Source organism: Sturnus vulgaris, chromosome 2 (assembly GCF_052056855.1).
Source record: "Sturnus vulgaris isolate bStuVul1 chromosome 2, bStuVul1.hap1, whole genome shotgun sequence".
NCBI lineage: Eukaryota > Metazoa > Chordata > Aves > Passeriformes > Sturnidae > Sturnus > Sturnus vulgaris.
In genome coordinates, this window is record NC_142244.1 from 100796447 (window position 1) to 100818133 (window position 21687).

Here is a 21687-nt window from a genome sequence, read left to right on the forward strand (position 1 = left end):
CACTTTAAAGCAAGAAAAAATACACATAAAAATCGTATGTGGGATAAAGTTCAGCATCTGATAATAGTTGTGATTTTGTCAGGGATCACATTTTTTTAAAAATTAGTTTGGTGCCTGGGTATGCTATGTATCATATGATAAGGTTTTCCAGCCTGTGCTAGGTTGTGAGAGAAAAAAATTAAAATGGTTTTTCAGAAGATTTAGAAATAAGTATCAAAAATACTCCATTTACTAAATGAGAAAGAGACCAATATGTTTCATATACTTTCATTAGTTTGTTTTGTTGAGTTTTGGTTTTGTTTTTTTTTTTCTCCTGAAATACTGAGTAGACCTGAGAAAGCCTAAGGTCAAAATCCCCATTAAAACAGAAAAAAAATATCTCTGACACATCAGCTTTTAAAGAGCTTCAATTTCTAGCACACATCAGCATGAAACTAAAGCATCCTATAGAATAGAATGGCAAAGAGCCTTTCACAGGCATCCAAGTCCCAGCCATTGCTTGCTGCTTTGGGAAATTTCTGGCTTTAGCAATACAAAATTCTGGAGGTGAAAGCAATTTCCTTCAGGACTTGGATCTCTAATGGGGTCAGTGTGCTTTAAATGAGAAGTTTTGGCAGTCTAAAAGAAAATATGATGGAGACTTTTGTTTTCTATGAAATGGGGGCACATCTTTAATAATAATGGATATAAAACATAGAGGGAGAAGAGACAAGCAAATGAAAAATGTGGCCTGTATCAGATATTTAAAAAAGCCCATGAAAACAACCAACCGAAAAAGCCCAGAAAAAAACAAACAACAGATATGAAAGTTAATTTACTGGACAGCAATGACTGTAGAGGATCAGAATGCACTTTTTTTGCTAAAAGGAAAAACTCAGCTTACATGGAACAGGGCAGTGCAAGTAACAGCTATGTCAGTGATAAAGAGTTTGTAACTTTTTGTGGAATCAGAGACAAGAAAAGAAGCGTTCTCGGGCAGGCAAGGTACCTAAAGGAATGACTGGACCTTCACCTTGTCCCTTTTCCAAGGCATGTGGAAGTTGCTAGTGCCTGGAACAGACCAGTATTGCCTCACAAGGTTTGTTCCATACATTGTCCCAGTGTTCTGCCTGTACCTTTCATAGTTATGGGTTCACAGAGGACAACAGTGGCTCTTTGAGGAGCCACCACTCATTTCTGAACAGCTTTCTATCTAACTGAAGGCAAAAACATGTTCCATAGGTACTTCTCTGTGCTGTGTGGTTACTTGTGTCTTTGCACACATCAGTTAGAGTAGAGAGAGGAAAATAAAATTGAAATTTTGGAAGATACTTGGTGAAAAATGTTCTAATAGACCCTTAGAACAAAGCTTGTTTGGAGGTAACATCATGTTTTACTTTCAGACTGAGAGGAGCCATTCCTTGTATAGTGAGGTGTGTAATGGGTACAGTGTGCATTTTGAAAAGCCTGTGGTTTTGTTCTTCATTGTTCTGTCCTCCCTGGGATACAGACAGGAATTGATGCTGACGTGTTTGGAGCCCATGACTGGCTCACAAAGTCCATGAATATACTTTTATGGCCATGTGGAACTGCCCTCTTTTTTCCCTGGTGAAGTGATGGGCACCTGCTGCTGTATTTCCTGCTTGTGTGGCAGGAGAGCTGTCACAGGGTGTTCCCCATGGCACCCATAGAATCCCTGGTAAAAGAGATCTCTTACCTTTCACATCAGCTACACAGCATGGACCCTTGTTTCATGACTGGCAGCAGGAGCAGTGACTTCTGGAGTAGGAATTCATAATTCATTGGAGTGTCTTCTGTTCTCAATCTAGGCATAGGCTGCCATTTAGGAAAAAAATTGTTTTAGGCATGGAGGAGATGAAAGCTAAAGAAATCTATGACAAAAACAGTCTGACAGGGTTTTCTAGAAACGTAGCCCCTCAACAATTGTGAATTGCCATAGAGGAGTTCAGTATGAATTTCTGAGTTGTACTTGAGGTTTTCTCTGGTCTCCCAAAGGATTGTAAGGTCAAGTGAAGCCTTTAGCATCGTTGTCTCTTTGGAGCATGAATGAGTGGTACTTGGTGAAATTGTGAATAATTCAGAGTGTCTGTGGTAGAAGGTGGGGACAGGACAAAAAAAGTTTGGGATGTTTTGCTTCAGCCAGGGTTTCAGGGATAGTTAATGCCTAAGAAAGGAAAACTTTGAGACAATTTCTGAACAACGGGTGCAAGGCAGTCTGGCTTTATTCATAGACCTTACTAGGAAAAGAGAAAAATCTAACACTAGGTACAAGAAAGGTGAATGCCTTTATTTTCTGAATAGCATTTGCATTTTCCTGATGATGCATGATGCAGGGAGAAACTTTCAGATAAACCTGAAGAATACCTTTGACCAGAGCATGGCTGTATTGCAAAATTGTTGAGGACAGGATTTTTCATAGGGAAAAAAAAATTTCTAGCATTTTGTTCTTGTGATTAAATAAGAAAAACAGTCTTGCACAACGATTCTACCTTTAGTGATTGGTTAATTACAGGCTTGAGACTCTTAACTCATCTATGGGATGATACTCCTCAAATTTCTTTTAACTGACATACACAAGTTCAAAAATAGCACACATTTAGATGAGGACTAAAACCCTTTTGCTTTCTTACCCATTAAAAGATTTGAAAGCATGTGGGTTGTAGAAGATGAAGGATATCTGAAGTCATTAGGGTTCCTTTCTGTACTTATGTGATTTAGTAATAAGAGACTCAGTATGAATTAAGTTTTTACTACAGCAGAGGGTGTCTGGGGCAGTTAATTTTCTTCTTTTGTGTTTCTGGTAGGACTACTTCTCTGGGGGTTTATAGGACTGATCTCTGCAAAGACAACAAGTCTTTCAGTGTCCTTGATCTTGCATCCAGAAACTATTGTCCATCATGTCTGTGTGCCCCTCAGGAGAGTTTCAGTAGCAGGGTATGATGATTGATTTTGATAATATCTCTACAGATTCTTTTAAACTTTCATTTCTCATTTTTTCAAGTTAAAGTAGTAGGACGGAGGTAAAAGTATTGCAGTAGTCTTCTGGGACAGGAGAGGGTGAGAACTGGATTGAGAAAGAAGGGTTTCATTCCTGAGGCAGCGGAAGATTAAATGTCATAGAGTGGTGGTTACTGAATTCCACTTGTGTCACAATAATGTTTCCTATTTGCAGATAGACATGCCCTGCAGATACTTCAGGTGTGGTGTTCTTACTTTTAAAAACTAATAATACAAAATGTATTCTCTCTGGTGTTCGTCTCGGTGGTTCCTTGAGATTGTTGTGGCCAGAATTGCCTCTGTGCTGTGGAGCTGTGTGTCCTTCATAAACAGCTCTGGGAATGCAGTGTGGCTTCTGTTCAGCATGTCTTTCTTTTATGGTGGTGGGAGAGGGACTGACCTATGTGCTGGCATGTGGGACGTAGAGAGCTGGCTTTTGTACCAATGGAGAGTTGAAATGAAGCCAGGCTACATGGCAAGACTTGAAACTTAGAAGGTTTTTCTCCATATGGTAATGTAAAGGAACCCATCATATTGACACCGTTACTCCATTGGCAGTGCTGAGCTGCTTGTGTTATATTGTTGGCCTTGTGTGAGTCACTGATGTCCCTGCAGACACTGCTTTCAGGAAAAAAGAATTCCTGTATAAAAGGAAGTACTATGAGAAACATCAATATGTTGAACAAGATGATTCCAGGAAATTGATTATCCAAATGGTAAACACAGAATTATAATGTGAATCCCCATAATAAACGTTCTGTAGCTTCAGCCATCCACAAAAGTTGCAGCAGTTCAAGGGATTGCTATAAAAGAAGATTAGAACATAATCCTTCCACTATTTTAATCCAACTGAGGAAATCCAAGGTAGATGCTTAAAAAGCTACTAATAACTAAAGAGAAAGTATGCATAGAATATTAATATTTCAAATTATTTCTATTTAGGAAAAGTACAGGGCTCCATATGGTTCCACAGACAGAGATTTTAAACAATTATGAAGATTTTTGTCAGAAACTGCGAATAATTTCAGGTTTTGATAGCCTGTGAGCTAACAGGTATTAACTAAAAGCAACACTGGGAGAAAATAAGGCATAGGAAAAAGTGGTATTGAGAGGAAGTTTTCAAGGGGAGCTTCTTTGATGGGAAGATTTTGGAAGACATGCCTCAACTTTGTACTGAGTGTTGTGCCCCATTAGACATTAAATATGCTAAATACAACTGGGACATCATGTTTAACTGAGTGGTTTTTGTCTTGTCTTTGCCTAAGAACTATCTGAAGAATGCAGATTTTGTTCTTTTGTTCATTTTTGCTGCCATGTGACCATCTGTGAGGTCGTGAAGTAAGCAGAAATTATTCTGGATGGAAAAAAAATAGCTGCTAATTTTAAGGTGTACCAGTTTTCTTTCATTGGCACAGGAGCAACTGATGTGAAGCAGGAAATGCTGGGAAAACGGGAATACTGCTTTTGTGTCAGTGCCAGTTTATGCTGGTTTAAAATTACAGCCTGAGAGCTTAATTTCTACTAATTCGGGGAAACGCTACATTTATAACAAAATTTGCAGGCTTGGGCTATTGAGGTGGCACAGTTAAAAAGTCTGTGAAGATTTCTATAGTGAAGACCTATTGAGAAGAATCACCAATTGCTGGTTAAAAAAACAGGTTTTGGGCATTACATACTTACTGAATTTTTCAACCTATTTAAATATTTGTTTTTTCCACGTTTGAAAGAAGAAATAATATTTCTTTCTGCATTCATTATTAACACTATCTGAACTGCTCTGGATTAGGCTTTAATAGTATGCTTTAAAAATTCAAACTCCTCTAGTTTTGATCTTTAAAAAATAAGTGGATCATACTATATATTTGCACTTCTTGTTATGGCATGGTTTATGCTGAGTATGTTCTGCATATCACATAAGGAGCATATCACTGACACAGTGCAGGAGACTTTACATATGATCTCATGTTTCAGGACATTCCTCAAGGGCAGGGCAGAAAAAAGGCTGATCTGTGGCAGAGCTATGGCATTATCAATCAGAAGGTCCCTCCACAGGGCACACTGATTCCTTACACACCACTTCAGGAATCACCACTTTGGTGATTTAATGAACTGATGGTTTAATAATAATAATAATAAGCAATTCGGAGAGATCAGGTTTTCTATTTCTGCAGCAGGAATGTCAAAAGCAGGATGAGGGGATATTTTAGCTAATCTGCCTTGTTTTCAGACCTCTGCTGGCATGATGCTGGCCTGGTTTTCACAGTGAAGTTTGACAGCTAAGAACTGTTCTCCTAAAGGCTCTCCAGCAGCCTGTCCCATTGCTGTGAGCAAGCAGGGAGGGTGATGGACATCAGGCAGTAACAGCACTGCCAGTGCTGCCTCTGCAGCCAGCCTTGCTGAAGTAGAAGGTGCATTTTCTTTATCTTTTTAGTCTTTGTAAATGTGCAAGTCTTCCATAAATCTAGGCAGTGTAGGTGTGCTCCTCCTTTGCCTGTGCAGGAAGGAAATGGCAAATGGTGATGAATGAGCTGAGGGATTTATCCAAGATCACCAGCATGGAGATAGGATTTGGACTGGATCTCCCAGAGCCTGATGATCTTCCTCACCACTAAGGCATCCTTCTGACTTAAAGATTACCAAGATGGCTTTTCTCTTCCCCCAAGTAAAATACCTGACTCGCTTATCATTTCTGGCCTTTCTCTCCTCTTTGCCATCCTTTGCCCTTAGTGGCCACTGAACAGAATTCTTGAAGACAAGAAGAATTACGTTCAACAAGTGAAGGGACTTGTAGAAAAAAATGCAGTTCACTTGTTCCTTTTTTTAGATTGTACAGGAAGCTGGGAATCCTAGTCATCTCTGAGTGTAAAGATGTTGCTTTATTGTTATGACATGCGTGTTTATTATTGAATTGCACAATAGCTGTAGGAAAAATTATGTCCTTTTTCCCTGTGGAGCCACAGTGAATTTTCACACGTCTATTGTAGGTGCATACAATGTCTCAAGTGCTAATTTGTATCCCACTGATTATAAGAAAGTCTGGAGGAGTAGATCAGATGTAGGCATATTTATAGTTAAGTAGGACAGTTATTACCCATCATATATGACATGGTTCTGACACCATTAATGTTTTAAGGACTCAAAGAAAGCTTTCAAGGGAATTAGATTTACCTTAAAATCCACTAATGCTATAATCCATACAAAGATGAGCCCTTAATTTGAATGCAGAGAGTTACAATATTGATCATCATCACTGTCCTATGCTCCTACAAATTATCTGATAGTTTGACGTACTTTACTTGGGAATTTAAATGTCACTGTATTCATTTAACAGATGGTGAAACTGTAACACAGGGTTTGTGAAACACATCTAATTAAAATGAAAACTGTTAAATGGATGGGTATCCATGTATACAGTCTTGATAAAAAAGGTTACATTCTAGTGTATTTAGTTAACTGCAGTGATTAGGATTCCAAATACTCTGAAGTGTTATTTGAAGTCTGTAGATGTAGTTAAGCTGACATTCTTGCATTGTAGAATGGCTCCTGTCTAAAAGAAGGGACCCTTTTTTGTCTCTCAAGCATATGGAGAAAAAGAAAGGTTTATGCTCAGCTTAACAAGAAACTGAATGAGAGAGTGTTGAAAGTATTTTGGATTTGTTCCTTGTTTGACTGTTTTCTAATCAATTCCTTGGATCAGAAAGGATTAGTTACATTTATCTGGGGTAGTGTAGCATATCTGGCATTTATGTGTTTGATTAGCCTTGAAAAACTATTTTTTTAAGAGTTCTAGCATTTTCAATATTAGACTTAAGCTGTGCCTTATGGAAAATACCAGTGTTTGAATATGCTAACAGAAATGTTTTTCTACTCCTTTAAGATAGAGTACTTAATGTAATTGATAAACCAAATGGTACCTAGCATCCCATTTTAATGCTCTACTTTACATGTAAATTATATTTTGAAGCACCATATTTTTACTGAATTGTGATTAATCCTTGAAATGAAGAGGGAGGGTGAAGCAGCTAGTTTGTTTTTTAATGATACATTCCTCCTTTGGGAAAGATGAACTATGCACAACTTCATTGAATTTAGCAATTTACAATCAGTTGTTGAGTTGTCCGTGGAGACCAATTCTGTTTCTTCAGGAAAGTCTGACAGGTTACACTGTGCTCTGTTTCTCTGAAGAAAAGAAGTTCTTATGTCTCTATCTGTAGCAAGAGGTAGTAAGTTCCTTGCTAAAATTTGAACTTAAATCTAGCATATAAAACTAAGCTGTAACATATTTGATGAGCAGAGAAAAGACAGAAATGGGGAAGACAACTAATTCACAACATGCTCTTGTTTTGTGTGGTTTTGGTTTTCATGTCAAAATTTCAGATTGTATTCAGTGTTGGGTGCTCATTCCTATTTACCTGTGTCACATGCTCTTAGCTGGCCTTTAGCTTTGTTGGTTGCTCTGCCTCCTCTTCCTCCTCTTTCCGTTTTTCAGATTGTACATAGATATTAATGACTTGACTAATTTTGCTGAAAGACTTAGTTGTTGTCTTCTGAACCTCTTAAGTCCCACAGGAGAAAGTGGGAATGTGCAGTAGTATCTAGGTTAATTCCTGCAAGTGAGGGGAAAAGCATATGTATTGCAAACACTGGGGATTCCTGTGGGAGACTATGGTAGGTCCTTGCTAGCTGAATAATTTTTTGTATGGAGTCAGTAGAAAGTACCTCACAAAATATTTCAGATTAGTGGGGAAGCACTGTCACTTGGGAGTGCTGCTGGGCCCTTCTTTGGCAGTGGGAATAGTAGCAGAGAGTGCTGGAACAGTGGGATATAACAGTGTGTGGGATCAGAGACGCTGCAGCCTTTTAAAGGTTATTTGGTGGGAGAGCTTAAAGGATAATGATCATGGGCAACAAGATTTAATATTCAGTCAATTTAGCATGTTATGCAGCAGTGTCATGGCCTTCCTTCATTCCAGCAAAAGAAACAAAAAATGGTTTCCTAACAGAGAGAAGGTTGATGCTCCTTCTCATGCCAGGTATTGCACTGTGTGTATGATCTGCAGTGATGTGGTGGGTGGTTTGGTTTGATGGATTTGTTTTTTCCCACTAAAACTGTTCTGAGAGCTGGAATTTGAACAAGGAATGGTGATGAATGAAAATGCTTCCCATTCCTTTTGTTAAAAACTACTGAAAACTAGCACTGTGTATGTGGGACTGATGGAGAATGACAAATTCACCAACCAAAGGTTTGAACTCAGACTGTTAGAAATGGCAGCATCTCTTTCTACTGACTGAAAGAATATCATAAATGTAAATAGATCAGCTAACCTCTGTTCCCTTGCCTGGGTTTTAACTCTGTATTTCACAACTATGAAAGTAATTGGATGTCAAGGCAATCATATGAAGTACAAGAGAGAAATAACTTTTCCCTCTGTTTTTTCCCCTCCACATTTTCCAAAATTGCAGCCACAGGAATAAGTCTTCAGGCTGGCCTCACCCTTCAGGGACCTGGAGCTTGAACCAGGGGACACCTTATGGATGGGAGATGACGGCAAACAGAGATGGAAGAGATTACTTCATCAGGTAAGTGGGCAGCGTGAGCTGTGCAGAGTGGGGCACAGCCCTGCAGCCCTGCTCTCAGTGCATCACCTTGGAATCCTAACTCTGCTTCAGCCCTACACAGTTAATGTTCACTGCTTTGATTTATGGCACAGGGATAGCTCAGACTGCTTTCTGCACTTTGCTTTGGTACTTGGTTGCCTCATTTGCTCAAGAGAATGTTGATAATATAAGGCCCTCTAATTCTTTGAGAATTACAAGCAAGGTCATTAACAAAAGATAAATAAAAAATAAAAATGCCATGTTTAAAGAATGAGGCAGAACGTCAGTTCTGACTGAGACTTCCAACTCTCCTCCATCTCTGCCATGTTGATGCCTTAGGATTTACCTTTTCTATTTTTCAGATCCTGTACTGCTTTAGTGTATAACTCTAAAACTCCACAGCCTGTCAGCTACTGTTCTTTCATTTTATTCAGACAAAACAATTCCTCACTAGGCCTGAAACTCAAGGACACCTTATTGTTTGAGGCCCCAAGAGATGTAAAAAACAGTGAAGTGGGGGGGCAAACTTGGAGTAAATGACTTCATTACCTGCAACTGTAATTGGAGAATTAACCCCTGATATGTAAATGGATCAAACTTTCAACTGGATGAAAAGCTCATGACCATCATCGATCTTGGGTGAAGCACCTTGGAGGCTTTTGACTGCCCAAGGTGTACTTAGTGAAGGCTTTTAATAAATACCCACTTTTATTCTCTTAATTTCATCCAGCCTCTCTTTTAGGTAGCCACTTCATGGCATCAGTGTGAGGTCTTTTGGTTTGTCTAATATATTCATTGTACTGGTAATAAGAAAGTGTATGTTTGGATCCTGTATAGTAAATATACTAATTCTTAGCTTTCCTATAGTTTTTACCTCTGGTTTGAAAAATAAATGTCAATGTGTATGATATAATTGTAAACATAATTGGCTTTTCTTTTCCCATTGTAAACCGTGCATAATTAATTTTTAAATCACTGAGGTGCCTTGGATAAAATACATTTTGCTGTTCTAGCAAATGCACTCTTACATGCCTTTGAAACTTCTTCACTAAAAAGGGATGATGGTAGTGAGTTACCAGAACCGTTGGCTGCTTGGCTTTCTTTGCTTTAGGTTACATTTCTTTTTTAAGGTTAGCATTTTGATTCTGTTCTTGTGAAGTTTTGGGGTTTTAAAATTATTATTTAATTTTTATCTTTATCAACCTATTTAGAAACTTGCACCTACTTGAAAAAGTCATGGATGAGAATTAAAATTCTTTTAACACCAAGTAGAAGGATCAAGCATATTTTTAATTGACTGTTAAAAATCTTAAATTCTCTCAAGATCCTTCAACTACAAAAAAAAAGAATGTAAGGCATAAGACTGAAGATCCCTGTTACTGTGCTTTCCCTTCCTACTTTTGCCCACAGGGTCTGCCTTGGCTTCCTAGGAGGCATTTACTTTCAGGGCCAAAGCAAAATTTGTAGCAGCCTGGTGACCTGAGGGCTTTCAAGATTTACAGCAATTTCAGACCTGTCCAAATTGGAACAAATTTTCTGGGTTAATGAGGGCTCAGAAGCTGACTTTGAAATGTTGATTTCTTGCTTCAACAAGTATTTGTTATGCCTTGGATGCCTGAAAGATGGACAATGTGAAGCTGAATGCCAGGCAAAGTGTAACTGTATTAGCATAGGTTTTGTGCCTGAGTTAATTGGGCTTGTCAAGAAGTATATGTGAGCCTCCAAAGTACTGTGCAGATGCAAGATGTTTCCATTACTCAAGGTAGTGAAGACACCTGCATGTCTCATTATTATTTTCTGCAGACTGTTGGTATGTTTTTGTCTGTATGAATGAGACTCATTTGAAGGATTAATATCCTGATTCTGAGGACAGGCGCTACATTTGATTGCTCCTCGTTTCTCACTGGTCACATAATGGAATTCTCCACTTGTTGTGTAGCTGTCCACAGCTGTAGCTTACAAAATGTGGTGCCTTACTACTCATTAATTTTGTAATTTGGGAATGTTTACTAATCCTCTGTAGCTAATGATTATTTTGTTTATGTTTTTGGAATGGCTTTTAGTACCTTAAAATGCCCACATCCCTCTCTTAAATTGAGAAAACTGCATCTTGGACATAAAAATCTATAACAGGGAGTGCCAAATTATGCCCTAAGTAATATTAGTCCTGTGGTTGTTTTGTTGTTGGGGTGATTGTTTTGGATTTTTTTCTTATGCTCTTACAACGTACTTGTTTTTCATTCTCTTTTGGGCTCTGGTCTTTTTTCCATTTTTCTCTGTGTGTGGATAGCAGACTACATGGAGAAAAATAGCCTGCTCTGAGAGGTAAAAAGCACAAGGCCTCTGTGGAAATTGATCTGTAGAAACCTTTGATGTTTTGTGCCAGACTTTCCAACACACCAGAATCTCTGAGCAGTTTCAGGTGCAAGTTGAACTACATACTTACCCATTGTGTGGCTTATAGTACGTAATCCTGTAGTATCAAATGTTTCAAAGCAGCAGCATGGGCTGTAGCATGTGCACAAATGTGCTTCCAGAGTAGTTATGCATCTTATGTACTTCCAGAGTAGTTATGCATGAAATGACGCTCCCCAGGAATGCATTAAAAGCCAATACTTTTTGGAAACAGGATGAAATCAGGAAACCATTTGGAACTACGTCCTGCTGCACTGAGTTACCAGCCATCCACCACTGTTAGGGAGCATCAGCCCAGGTGGATACTACAATGTGACTGGGTAGTTCCATTATGTATATCTTGGTTTTAGAGGAATGGCCAAAGACTAAATAGAACCAGAGACTTGCCAGCAATTCCTCTGTGGAGGTGTACATAGTATCTGTCCTTACAGTGACTGTTATTTGGCAGAGAAGCTCTCTCTGGCTTTCAAAACAACTGTTTTTGCAAATGCTACATGAGACTGTATAAATAAAAACAGAATTTAATTTTCTTTCCTTCATTTTCACATCTAGATTTTAGGAATGATATAGTGACATGATTGTTGACAGTTATGCCAATAAAGACGGGAGAGAGATCAGTGAGATAGCATTTTTTATTGTCTCTAAGGCTTTTTATTGCCTTAGAGATTATGCAGATTAACAAATTGCATCACATTGAAGGAGAAAAAGCAATTCAAATACTTTGCTTGGTTTTGATTAAAGACTTATAAGCCAGGTATATCACAATGAAATGTATGCATGAGCTATGTACAAGGAAGTAACATAATTCATAGGGACATTAACTGCTTTTTAATTAAATAATTTACTTTGTGCCATATGTACATATCCATTCAACAGCAAGCAGACATATTGTAATTTTGAAATTGTGGGAGGAATAGAGAATCCAGGAGAATCTTCTGTTGAAATGAAATGTAATTATATAGTGTTGGTGCAAATGCTTTAAGGCATGAATGGCAAGAGATGTTTATTCTTTCTGCTGGAGCAAATTTGATTTCTTTCAAATCTCTGAAAGCCCTTATGACATGAGCTAATCAGGGGCAGCTTCCATCACCAGGCAGTGCTTTTGTAAAAGTGTGAGAAGAATCTCTTATCAAAATATTTTCAGATGTTGCTAACAATTCAGTATCTCTTCTGTACAGATGGCACAACCGGGGTCATTTTTCAAACATCTAAAATATTTTTTCTTAAGTTTAGGCCATGGTAAATTGAAGTTTCAGAACTTTACCCATTCCCTTTTAACTTGCCCCTTTTACTTGAAATAACGTTATGAGATAAGTAATACATTTCAGTATGGGAGCATTGGAATCATCTAGTATGTTTCTGCACTCCACAAGCTCCATTAAGCTGGACTTTAATATGAAATAATTTGAATATGGTGTATTTATTTAACCACTTTAAAATCCTAAATGTTTTATTTGCATCTGTTATGTATGCTATGTAGTATATGTTTATGAGAAATTCTGTAATGTTAATTTGCGTAAAAGCATGACACTTATTTAAAAATTGTTTTGTGTGAATATAGTATTCCAGAGAGATAGTATGCAGAGTGGAAGGTTTTGGCTAATTTTGTGTACAAAAGGTTTAGCCTCACAGCAATTTTAGGTTCTTATTTTTGCCATTGCTGTGATTTTACTGATTTTTTGGACCTGTACATTTTTGTCCTTTCCCTTGTGAAAATCTTGCTGCTTGTCAGATCTGGAGGGAAGTTGATGGAGGGAAATAAACAGGCAAAAGCTAATAAAAAGTCAATCTTATGGAGAAAGCAATAAATTTTATGTCAGTTTTCCTCTAAGCCAGTCCTTTGCATGGTCTGATGAAGTTGCAGAATAGTTTAGCATGGAGGAATCCTCTGCAGGTCAGCCTGTCCACGTCCTGCTCAGACCATGGCTAATACCAGGTGATGAGCAGCATTGCTGCCACACTGAATTTATCTGACTGGCTTGAGAATAGAGTTGCAACAGAGTTGTATTGTCTTTAGCTGCCCTGCACTTTAAGGTGCAAGTTGAGGCAACATTTGCTGCCTTCAGAAGTCATACCTTTTTGATTCCTGTTGTGTTTAATTTGTAAGGAATGAGATACTTTGGTATTTTCGTGGACCTGTCATTCAATTAAAGGCCTGAGAATGTGAAATAAAATTAGCTGAAAAAAATGTACCCCTTCTCATGTGAACTTAAAGTAATACTGGTTCCTCTAAGGTGCAGTTAGTTATTAGATTCTCAAGATAGAGAGGTCTGTTAAGTCAGTTTATTGCCATATCCTTGTTTACAAGAGGTTCTATTGGTAGCATTTACTTTATTTTACTTTATTATTTTTATTGGTTGTGTTTTCTTATTCTTGCTATTGCCTGGGAGAGGGTGATAGGGTCTGTCTGTGTTTCCACTTTGGTTTGCTCCCTATTTGACTCCAAGGACCCTGACCATCTGTACTTTGTGCATATTAGCCTGCCTCTGTGCTCCAGTCTGGAACAAACTGAGCAAACAGTTGGGATCCCAGGCAAGAAATTAAAGGAAGCACACCCAGAGGTCAAAGCCTGCAGCATTATTACTGCTTGGCTTGAAACCATAGGTCAGTCTCCACAGCAGAACTGTGAGAGTACTACTTGTCAAAAGTATTTCAGAATTTTATTTATGTTAATATGACGTGGTTGCTGGAGCAGTTGAAACTAAGTGGCCCACGTAGCAGATGAGGGAAACTCTGATGATGTAAGCTACTAGGACTTTAGCAAAGTCCTTGATGTTGTCTTCTATGGCATTCTCATGGAAAAGCTGGCAGTCCACATCTTGGACAGGTGCTCTCTTGACTGGATTAAAAACTGGCTGGATGGCTGAGCCCAGAGAATAGTAGTCAATGGTATCACATCCAGTTGGAGGCCAGCCATTAGTGGGGTTCCTCAGAGCTCAGTACTGGAGCCAGTCCCGTTTAATGTCTATATTGATGGTTGTGGTGAGGAGATCAAGGGCACCCTCAGTAAGTTCAGGGACGGCACTAAGTGGGGTGGGTGGGAGTGTGGATCTGCTGGAGGGTTGGAAGACTCTGCAGAGGGTCTGGACTGGCTGGATCAATGGGATGAGGCCAGTGGTGTGAGGTTCTGTTGAGGAATACATCCAGTGCAGGTAGCTCAGTGTGCAGGTTGAGCTCTGTGGGGTGGCACTACAGGCAAGAAGCCATGAGCTGCCAGCTCTTTGCATAGCAAAGGGCATGGCGACCTGTGGCCCAGCCAGGTGACTGAACACTCAGAGACACAGCAGGAGACAAGGATCCCAGACTTCTCTGTGCTTAGACTGTAAGGATATAAAAGCCCAGGTTTTCGGAGTGCCTCCTCAGAGGCATGCAGCTCAAGCTGTTACTTTGTGATTGCACCATGATTAAATTATTCTAAGCATCAAGACCTGTGAGACTCTGCTATGAGAAACTTGGGGTCAAGCTGGTAAGGAAACCTGATCTGACTATGAGTGTGGGGTTTTTAGCTGTGAAGGGGCCTTGGTCCCAGCTAAGGTGGTGTGAATGTGACAGAGTGACTCCTGGATGGTCAGACAGGGACAGTTGAACAAGTCCAAGTTGCTGGCTCCTGCACTTCAGTCACAGCACGCCCTGCAGCACTACAGACTTAGGGAGAGTGGTTGAAAAGCAGGCCACTGGAAAAGGTCCTGAGGATGTTGGTTGACAGTATGCTGAACATGAGCTGCTGTGTGCCCAGGTGGCCAAGAAGGCCAACAGCATCCTGGATTGCATCAAAAATAGTGTGACCAACAGGACCAGGGAAGTAATTTTCCCCCTATACTGGCCACTGGTGAGGCCATGCCTCGAATCCTGTGTTCAGTTCTGGGCTCTTCACCTTTAAAAAAGACATTGAGGTGCTGGAGTGTGTGCAGAAAAGGGCAACAGAGCTGGTGAAGGGTCTAGAGAGTTAAATCGTGAGGAGCAGCTAAGGGAGCTGGGATATTTAGCCTGGAGAAAATGAGACTGCATGGACACATTACTGCTGTTCTCAACTACCTGAAATAAAGTTATAGCAAGATGAGGGTCGACCTCCTCTCCCAAGCAACTAGTGACAGAACGAGTCAACATAGCCTCAAGCTGCACTAGGGGAGGTTCAGGTAGGACATCAGGAAGAATTTCTTCATGGAAAAGGTTGTTAAACATTGGAACAGACTACCTAGGTGGAGTTATCATCTCTGGATATGTTCAAGAAATGACTCTACGTGGCACTTAGTCATGGCACTTAGTGCTATGGCCTAGTTGACAAGGTGGTAATCAATCAAAGGTTGGACTCGGACATCTTTTCCAACCTAAATGATTCTGTGTCACATCATATTTTGATATCCTGAGCACCTTTTTTCTTACTAGTGCTTTTGTATTTAGTATCAAAAAATTATTCTAGACTTCTTCCAGGTGTATCTGGCAAGCTTAATTATTTTCTCTAAGGCATGTTATCCTGCATATATCATCTCCGTGATTTTTGGCTTGTGAAATCATTACATTTAGGTTGTCCATGTTTGGCTTAGTAGCTGTGTTATTCCTGAAACATGAAATTCTTAAATGTCAGCTTTTGCCCCATACAGAAAATAGAGGTAACATGTTTGTCTTCTTTGATAACTAGTGTAGCTCACAACATCCTAAATTCTCAAAGCATATATGGTACAATATTTATTTGCAATAAAACAATGTTATGATATTCTTCTATATTCAAATACTTACCCATTTTTTTTTTAGTAGCCTTCATCTTATTCTTTTAGTGCCTGCTGTGCAGAAGAGGAACTCAGTTGTGTTTTCTGAAAGTTCACCTCTGCTTCTGTTGCATGCATCCTGTCTGGCCTGTGTGCTCCTGCTTGTACACCCAGTTCTCATAGCTGGCCAGCAATGTGGAGTGACACAACACAATCATTGATGATATTAACGGCCTATCAATCAAGCATCCTTCATATTAAGGACCACTCATTTGTACCAGATGCAAAACTGAGGCTCGCAGCCTGCTAATCAGTTTACTTCAAAATAAATAAGCATAGAAGATGATCAGACTGTTCAGCATTTTTTAAAAATTATTTTCTTTTGTTATGTCTAGTGTACCCCAACCTTCTTGTGCGTGTGTTCTATAGGTATTTGCTCTGTTGGAAGGTTCTGAAAGCCATCAACAGATAAAAGTAAAATATAGTGACAGCCTTGATTGTTGTTACTGTGTTATCTTCCCTTATCTTTGAAAAGGCTGTTGTTATTTTACCTTAAAACTACTTTAGTATGTAAGGCCATAATGAAAGTTTGAAGTCACAGGAACCACCTTCTGCCCTGTAGGTGTGATATTATATAGCACTTTACTGAGCACATTGCATTCTTTCATCTCTTAAGTATAGAAACAAAGCTGACTGGATTCGCAGGGGATTTATGCGACATTCACAAAAATAAGAGCAGCACAGCTGCTGTTCATGAGGGCACTCATCACTTGTGCAGGGCCCCTTTCATTGGGGTGAGGGCTGTGAGTGGAGGCAGCCCGTGCACCAGTTCAGTGCCTCAAGCCAGAGGCTGACTGCCGTGCACCTCCTCGGGCATCTCCACTCCCAGGTGAGATGCCAAGGGGAAAAATGGCAGTGGAATCACACTCTCTGGCCCACTTATTCCCGAGTCCCTAAAAGGGACATCCAATGAGATTGAATGGCAGGCAGTTTAACAGTGATAAAAATAGTACAACCTATATAATTAGCAAATGGAACTCTCAGCTACAGGTTACAGTAAAGCCTAAAATGCTTCATAGGATTCAAGTGTACATTTGCAAAGTACATTTGTAATAAGACTTTCGCTATTAAATTACATGGGATTAAAAAAAATTAGAGCAGATATAAAATCTTATGTTTCAGACAAGCGGGTGAGTCAGCTGCTGACTGCCTAGGGCTAGGACGAAACTTCCTGTATTAATCAGGTTATTCTATAATTACAAGGTTTCTTGCACCTTCCTCTGAAGCTGTTACTGAGTGCTGTCAGAGAAAGAATACTGGACCAGGCGGACAACAGGTCTGATTGGTATGGCTATTCTCGATTTCTTCTCTCTCTTTTATGTTTTTTTTTTAATTCCCTTGTCACTAATATGGATGGTTGATAAGAATAGTGTGCTATTAGAGAAAAGAGTGCTACTCTGCTTCTTTCAGACTGCATACAAATTTGCTTTCTGTTGCTAAGGGTTTGACCTACTCAAGGACAGGATCATATGGTGGAAGGGGGAGTGGGTCTAGAAGAGATGAGCTGCAGCAGGGATACACAAATGCAAGTGACTGTTTAAAGCAAACCTGAATAATTAGAAAGGAGCAGAAAGAAAATTATATAGCAACCTGTTTATGTCAGTGGTTTGCCTGGAGACTACTCGAGTATGGTGAAAAAGAAAGTATTGCTAAATCAGCTTAACCTCCTGAAAAGAGAGAATGATTTAACAATTGTCCCTCCTATGCAAAGAGATGTTGCTCTAGCCATAAATATGGCAGTCATAAATATGACAGACAAAGTGATGTTAATACGGGCTGGGATAAATCGTTGTTATAATGGAGGGTGTGATAGCAAGGAGATGACTGTATGTGGGGTTGTTTTGTTTTAACTAGAGCATGGAAAAATGGAGAGTTCATTGCATTGTAAGGCAGCTGTACCTAACCTGGTTAGTGTTAGTAACTCGGCAGCTGGTCACAGCAGCGTGGCTCCCTCCCTCTCTTCTGGCTTGCAGTCTTTGAGCCCCCTCTGCACACACATAGAAACCTCACTGGCTGAACCAAGAGTATTTCTCAGAGTGGAAAGGTGAGGAAGGTTACACAAGAAGGTGTGAATGTGGGTGAGACTCCTCAGAAGAGAAGAAGCTTTTGCTCAGTCATTTGTCTTGGGTTGCCTGGATGTAATTATACCTAAGTGGAGTACAGGGAATCACACTATGAGCCTCTGCTACAGCAAACTCGATGTTTCTGAGCTAGTCCTCTGTGTTTTCTCCAAACACTGGATGGGGACACCATGAAATTCAGAGAAGTATTGCATCCTGAACAGTTACTCTTGTATGCTTGAAGGTGGATTAGGAAGGAATAATGCTTCTGGAGCAGAACCTGTATAGGAAAAAAAACCCCAAAATGACGTAACCCAGGATTACACAACACAGAGATGCAAAGATTAAATCCTCAGTATTGTTGGAGTACATAGTGTTCTAGGTAGGTGTTTCATATGGAATAACAGCAGCTCATCTTTTGTAGAAGCATTGCTTTGGTACACCAAGATACCCTTCATGGGAGTGTAAAACAAATGAATTCTTGTAAACAGTTTGTGTGAGAATGATAGTCCCCACTGGAGTTTGCTTTTTCAAGCATCTCTCTTGTAAAACAGTGTGGTCCCTGAAGAACTGAGATTAAAAGTGTCAATTTCTGGTTCTGCAAAGCCATGCAATTGGTTGGAAGAGTGGTAGTGGTTTATAAGAAGCTCAGTCTTATCTTGGGTCACATGCTGGAATCCCAATTGATGCAAACACAGAGACTCTGCATATGAAATAAAACCAGGCTATGTAAAAATAAAGAGGGGGATACAGCCCTAGAAACACCTAAAAGGTGTTTTCTGCAGCATGTATATGGGGTCTTAATGGTTGTGAACTTGAAAAATTAAATAAGGAAAAGCTGTCTGATACTTAGTGATGGGACTGAGACCTCTCACAGCAAAGGCTAGATGAAAACTTCCCCTGGAGCTGCAGTTACAACGTTGAGAGAAAAATACGCTGGAGTTGGGTTATAGAGCTGAAAAAAACCCCAGAACTATGAGAGTTAATACACTATATTGCTGCTGTTTAAATAACACAGTTGAAGTTTACCAGTTCATCATGGTGTATATACAGAATTTAAAATTAGTTACCTAATGTGTTATGCCATGCCAGGAAATACCATATTTCCAGCAGACTTTCATATACTTAAGAACTGCATGCTGATGTATGTGAAAGCCAGCACTTAGGAAGCCTAATTCATCCTGTGGGATTAATTTATCTCATATTAACATATTTACAGTTCTCTGTAAAGAAAATCGAGTATAAGCCTCCTGTGAAAGGTTCTTGTCTGGATTGATATTGTAGAACGGGAAGATAATTTGTTTTAGAAAGACAAGATGATACTACCAAAAGTTTGCTGAATTTTAATCCTCATTGAGTTTTTAATTGCCCTTCTTACAATAAAATACTGCTTAATTATACTCAAAATTCTCAGCTCCCAAATATAAATAGAAGAATCCTCATATTTTGTATGTATATATTTTTCATATATATTAAGATTCAGGTAAAGAAAACAGTTCAACTGAACTCAAATTAATCTAGTCACTGACAACATTATGACTCACCGCAATATTTTGAAAGCCGTTTATCTCAAGTTCGCTGAAATCCTGGACCGTTCCACAGAAGAACTTCAATTTAAAATAAACCAATCAAACTGTGTCGCTGCACAATTAAATATCTCCATGGTAACAGGGATTAAGCACATAAGGTAAAGACCTGCTGACAGTGCAGAGATTATTTCAAATTTCTGGCTCTTCCAGCAGTAGACAAATGAATTTACATTTTCTGTATTGAGCGCTGGGAGACATAAAATGAAAGCGATTGAGCTACTTCTGTGGCATCTTGGGACTTCAGACAGTATATTCTTGACAGGAGAAGTAATTAGCTGGAATTACAAGTAGGAACTTAGCAGACAGATACAAATAAGCATTTGCTCATGGGATTTATTTAGCATTTCATAATTAAAACCTGGATAGGCATATTATTTAGGATACAAATAGCATTGAAAGATCTTGCCACAGTTTAAAAAATTTAGCAGCATAATAAAACCATTTTTCTTCTAATTTTTAAGTGATCTTAAGTTCACTTAGGAGAGAAGGTTCTTTGCATCTCTGCTATCAAGTAATATTTTTAATGAGAAATGTACTTCTAAAGTTATAGTGCAGATAGACACACTGATACTCAGTGAAGACATAGGATGATGATTGAATCAATCCTACCATCTTTCTGGTTCTCTCTTACTCTATTCCTAGCTTTTTCATGTGCATTTATTAACACTACTGGAAATGCACATCTGCTGGCATGTGTAATTTTCAGCTTTCAGTTATGTGGCTTAGGGTTGGTTTGTTTTTCTTTTTTCAGAGTGGCTTTTAGTTTGGTTCCTAGGGACATAGAATGACTTGGAAGGGACCTTAAAGATCGCTCAGTTCCAACCCACCAGCCATGCACAGGGACACCTTTCACTAGACCATGTTGCTCAGCACTGCATCCTGCCTGGCCTTGAAAACTTCCAGCAATGGGTCATCCAAAACTTCTTTGGGCAACCTGTATCTTGCCTCACCATCCTCAGAGTAAAGAATTTCTTCCTAATACGTAATCTAAATCTAAATCTAGCCTCTTTCAGATTAAAACCATTGCTCCTTGTCCTGTCATTGAAAGCCCTTGTAAAATGTCTTTCTCCAGCTCTCCCGTGGGGCCCCTTAAGGTACTGGAAGGCTGCTCTAAAGTCTTCGTGGAGCCTTCTCTTCTCCAGACTGAACAATCCCATGTCTCCCAGCCTGTCTTGATAGGAGTTCTGCTTTTCTGTCAAACTGTAGGAAGTGGGAATGAGCTGCCCCCAAGGTGCAAACAATTCATCCTGTAGCTCTTCATCTTCTATTAGGCAGATGTAAAATCTGCAGTGCTTTTGCATTCTGAATATTCTTTCAGTATTCTGAGCTCACAATATGTTGAAATGAAAGGTGTAGTGGCTTCCCACCACTAGTGCTTACTAGTTTGAGGTTGGTCTTGGAATCATGCTGGTCTCATTCTTGTGGCAGGATGAACTTCTCACCCTTGCGTAGCAGATAAGACACTTGGAAAGCATTTTATGAGACCAGGTTGTCAGATGGACCCACAACTGTACCTCTTCAGTTGGAATTAGAATTTACCTACCCTGTCAGGCTACATTTTGTTGTCTGCTTTTGATTATAGGAGTCTGTGCAGTCTTGGATGTCTTTGGTTCCCTGTTCATTTCAAGCATAAGCTTAGGTCTCTGTGTGTAAAGAGTCAGGTTATTTAGCTGTGCTCTTATGAAGAGACATTGCTTCAATTGTCCTAGGTGTTTGACATTTAGCTTTATGTTAGAATGTACTTCCTTGAACGTTGAAATGCAATTTTTATTCTTTGCATCTTGGGATGGAAAATGTTTGTTAAATCTTCATAATAAATATGGCAGATATATCTAAAAGTTATCATAACTGTTACATTCCTAAAGGAAGAGATGGATACCCAGCACATTTGGTAGGAATGAGTATAGAGTGTCTGTTTATGGCTGCACACTTTAACCATTCAAAAAAAAGAAGCAGCCCATGTTAAAGTTAGCTTCTGGCATAAACATCCAGCAAATGTAGAAGGGAAAAGTACTGAAACATTGATGAAACTTAAGGTAAACCAGAAAGTCAGGAGTATATGGACGAGGTGTCTTAAGAAACAACTGCAAAGATAAAGAGTGCTATTGTAGATAATGCTGTTTCTGGGCTTGACCAGGTGGGAACAACAAGTTTACCTGGGGTCTAAAGAGATACTTCATATTTCTGTTCATGCTTATAATCCCTTTTGAGCAGTGTTTTCTTCTTGCCGTTGTGTTTATTGGTTTTGTTTAATCCAGTCTG

General features: G+C 39.3%; 1 protein-coding gene across 1 annotated transcript in view; it reads left to right on the forward strand.

Annotated features, from left to right (window-relative positions):
- FRMPD4 (FERM and PDZ domain containing 4) overlaps positions 1-21687 on the forward strand; it is a 292960-nt gene that overhangs the window by 175666 nt on the left and 95607 nt on the right. The window contains exon 2 of the mRNA XM_014875833.2: positions 8461-8577. Within this exon, the coding sequence (XP_014731319.2) occupies positions 8461-8577 (117 nt within the window). The remainder of the gene's footprint in view (positions 1-8460; positions 8578-21687) is intronic.